The sequence below is a fragment of the Mytilus galloprovincialis genome, chromosome 12 (assembly GCF_965363235.1).
Source record: "Mytilus galloprovincialis chromosome 12, xbMytGall1.hap1.1, whole genome shotgun sequence".
NCBI lineage: Eukaryota > Metazoa > Mollusca > Bivalvia > Mytilida > Mytilidae > Mytilus > Mytilus galloprovincialis.
Genome location: NC_134849.1, coordinates 5058335 through 5062213, shown reverse-complemented (window position 1 = coordinate 5062213; position 3879 = coordinate 5058335). Strand labels below are relative to the sequence as shown.

Sequence of the window (3879 nt, the reverse complement as noted above, 5' to 3'; positions counted from 1 at the left end):
TGTCCAAAGTCAGGTACTACGACCTTTGTTAGTCTTGTGTGATTTTTAATTGTAGTTTCATGTGTATATTTCGGAGTAATTCAGAGTTTAGTATGATGTCCATCCATTATCTCTGAACTAATAAACATGTGTTTAGGTGTTACCTGAAGGATGCCTCCGGGTGCAGGAGTTTTTCGATGTATTGAAGACCCACTGTGGCCTTCGGCTATTGCTTGCTCTATGATCGGGTTGTTGTCTCCTTGACACATTCCCCATTTCCATTTTCAATTTTATTCATGTTCGATGTCTTTGTAACATAGCATGCTATGTTAATAAATGAGTTAATTTGATTTATTACTGTAAAGAAACATATAATATTAGCTATGTACAGCGTGTTTCTGAATCCTAATAGTATAAAACGGTTTTGTATTATTATAAATGTGTGATGATGACGAATATATATGTTTAACAAACCATCCTATGATTTTGCCATTTGATTAGGGACTTTCCGTTTTTAATTTTCCTCGGAGTTGTAGTTTTACTTTCTTAATCCTGTTCTTAAAACATATTCCAAGAATGTAAGACAACAAATAAGTGATCTTCTCAAGAGAATGAATTTCAAAAGTACAATTGACAACTCATCTAAATAATCGCTCTATCCAAAATTTGTAGAGGACTAATTGTGATTCGTTATTTTAAATTGTTTTAAACCTTTATGTAAAGTTTGCTATGTATACTTCAATAGCTAAATATGTGAACTGTACAATCTCGTTAATGGATAGAGATTGTGTTCTTGCAGTTAACGCATTGGTGGTTCTAGTTTGAATGTCTCCTTCGATTCTCATCTACTCCTCCCATAAGCACACAGTGTTAGGGATTGATTGGACCACAGTAAAACTTTTGATATAAATACGATGTTGCCTTGTGAATTGATTGGTATGTTAAAAGGTCGACTTAGTATGACGGTCTGTATCTAGAGCAAGGAAGGATATATCATTCATATTTTATGAACATGTTATCATCCTCAATATGCATTTTAGCTTAGTCGTTAGACGTGACGTCAAGCAACCATAAATCAATAATTCGGTGTTCTGTGGTTTGTTTTTACTGAAATATTTGTCATCATGTACCTCAAGTTGATATAAATCTATGGCTGTAAATATATGTATTGAGAGTTCCTGTTGAATATACATTAATTTGGGAAAGCGTTTCCGACGGTCAAATTTTCAACGAATATTTTTTAGCATCGTGTTATAACCGATGCTGGTGTTCACTGTTAGTCTCAGAAGAGTAATGTTGATAACACACTCCTCTTTTTTTCTGTAAAAATATAAATAACGAATCATCTAAGGTACTAGCTCCCTTAGACAAGTTTACCTTCGATTAATTCCTGTTTGGTCACGTAGATCCTCAAGTATAATGTATTTATGGATTCAAATAAATATGGTTTTGAGCGTTCCTGGTAAGGGTTCATCCAGAAAAGCGCTCTAAACACACCTAATGTAGTACAGAGTTTTATTATAATTATTTAGTATCAAATACATTGACTTTTCTCAAATGCTATAAGAGAAACAAGTTTTTTATATCTTGCGTTCTCAATGTAATAAATTATCTTGGTTTTTTGTTGCACTTTAGTGTTTCTGTTGTTTCGTTGTTTTCCTCTTTAGTTGATGTGTTTCACTCGGTATAAGTTTGTATCATGGATTTGTTTTCTCTTAATCGATTTATGACTTTCTTTCGAACAGCGGTGTACTACTGTTGCCTTTATCTAGACATGACAGTACAACTTGACAATTATCATCATTTATTTAAAAAAAAATAAGATCCTTTTTATATTTTAAGGACACATGACATCATAATGTGACTTCCTTACTGTAGAGTAATTCTTAACTTGTATAGCTCCAAATGTATGTTTTCATGTCTCGTGTATGTAAGTTTCCTCATATTAATTTATTTTCAATAATATAGTATTCAAATAATTTCACATATTGAGGCCTTCCCAGAAATCAAACTTGTAACGATAAATTTGTTGCTGCTTGGTGCAAAACGTATTGTCCATGGATTCTCAATACCCACGGTTGTAGCCGGAATTATTCTTATTAGATTCCCTTCGTTTGTTATTTGGTGGATATTTGCAGAATTACATCCAGCGATGTATAAATTGCCAACAATGTCGACTCCTATTCCTCGTGGAAGTGCAAGTTTGTTGTTTGTATAGGTAAACTTTGTACTACAACCGACTGAATAATTAACTGAATTCCTATTGGTACCATATATGTAGTCATGTTTGCCTAGTGATAAAACAAAGTTCGAGTCACTACTTGTCTTTCTTTCGTCCATTTTTTCTCCAGATGGAATGTTTATCCATGTAAGTTTGTCACTAGAACCAATTATAAATTGTTTTTCGTTGACACAGGATAATCCATATACTTGTATAAATTTAAAAGTAAAAGTTTGTAACAATGTCATTTTATCACTATCCACAATATATACTTCCTTCCTGGTAGACGAAACGGCAACTTTGAATTGTACTAGCGTGGCAATATCCTCAGGTGCATTTGGAAGCAACAATTGTGACAGTAAGCTTTTCCCATCGAAGTTGTATTTTACTACTTTGTTCTGTTGACGAATTGTAAATAGTAAATAGTTTTGTATGAAAATGCCACTGGAAGTACCGCTACTTTTGCATACGTCGATAACTTGCAGAATTTTGATATTTCCGGTTCGGAAGTCTATGTTGGATATCTCAAGCATACCTGTCACCTTACTATCAGGTGACTCGTCAACTTTGATACATCCAAAGGTCTTCAAATCAGCAATTGGTGATGATGGACTGAAAACAACCGATATTTTTTTAATATTTTTCTTTAAATCTATCATTTCTCGTTCTAGGTCAGATATTTTCGGTTCGATTTTGTTGATTTCCATCAGACATTGCTGTTCGGATCCGTGGTTAAGAACACTATCGAACATGTCTTTCCAATTTTTAACGGCACTTTTGTACGATACACAAACGTCTATTTCGTCTTTTAATTTGATACCAACTTGCTTCTTGGTTGAAGTCAACTCTACTTTCATGGTTTCTTCCAATTTGTCAATATGCTTTAATATTTCCGTTTTCATATTAGAGACTCTTATCTCAATCTCTTCTATTGAATTCTCTACATTGGCTAAATTTGTGTTCCGATTTTCAATAATTTCATTAAGCTGACCAAAGTGTTCTGTCAGTTTCTCGGATAAGTCATTAGCCGCTTTTGACTGTTTGCTACCGGAAGCGGCTTCTTGTATTGAAGTGACATTTTCACATTTACGGTGTGAAAGTGTAGCGCACGACGTGCAACAAGATTGAGAATGATCCAAACAATAAAATTCGACGGTCTTCCCTGGATGCTCTTCACAGCTTTGTACCTCACATACTTTGAATGGAGTAACACCCGACTGCATTTCTTCAATGTTTAGAAGTTTATGTCTTGCTGACATCTTAAAATTTTTGTGACATTTTTCGCATTGTTCACAGAAAGCCTCTTCACATATCGTACACCAGCTTTTCGCTTTTGTTTTTTCTTTGTTCAATAGACACGAATTGCACATTTTTTCTGCCTTTTGTATTGCTCGTTTATCTAACATTGAGGTAACAAAATGATTGCTTGGGAGCGATGGCGCCCATAATTCTGGCCTTTCTAATGTTGCTCCTGCTGATACAATTTTTCGACAAACAGGACATGTAAATCCTTCGGTTATCTTTCCCTTTTCTACAGAAGACACAATGTAGGTATTAATACATGTTTCACAGAAGGTATGAAGACATGGTAAATACTTCGGAACTTTGAATGTTTCCAAACAAATCGTGCAAGTTAACAAATCATCGAAATTTTCAGTATCCTTAGTGGGTGTCGCCAT

At 34.3% G+C, this 3879-nt stretch overlaps 1 protein-coding gene across 1 annotated transcript; it reads right to left on the bottom strand.

Annotated features, from left to right (window-relative positions):
- Positions 1–1067: 1067 nt before the first annotated feature.
- On the bottom strand, positions 1068–3879 carry LOC143054106 (uncharacterized). The gene has a single exon (XM_076227003.1). It carries the CDS (start codon positions 3877–3879, stop codon positions 1951–1953), a length of 1929 nt encoding a protein of 642 aa, XP_076083118.1. The 3' UTR covers positions 1068–1950.

Bases quoted from the DNA above. Each gene is read 5' to 3' on its own strand.
- LOC143054106 (XM_076227003.1), bottom strand. From the start codon at position 3,879: ATGGCGACACCCACTAAGGATACTGAAAATTTCGATGATTTGTTAACT.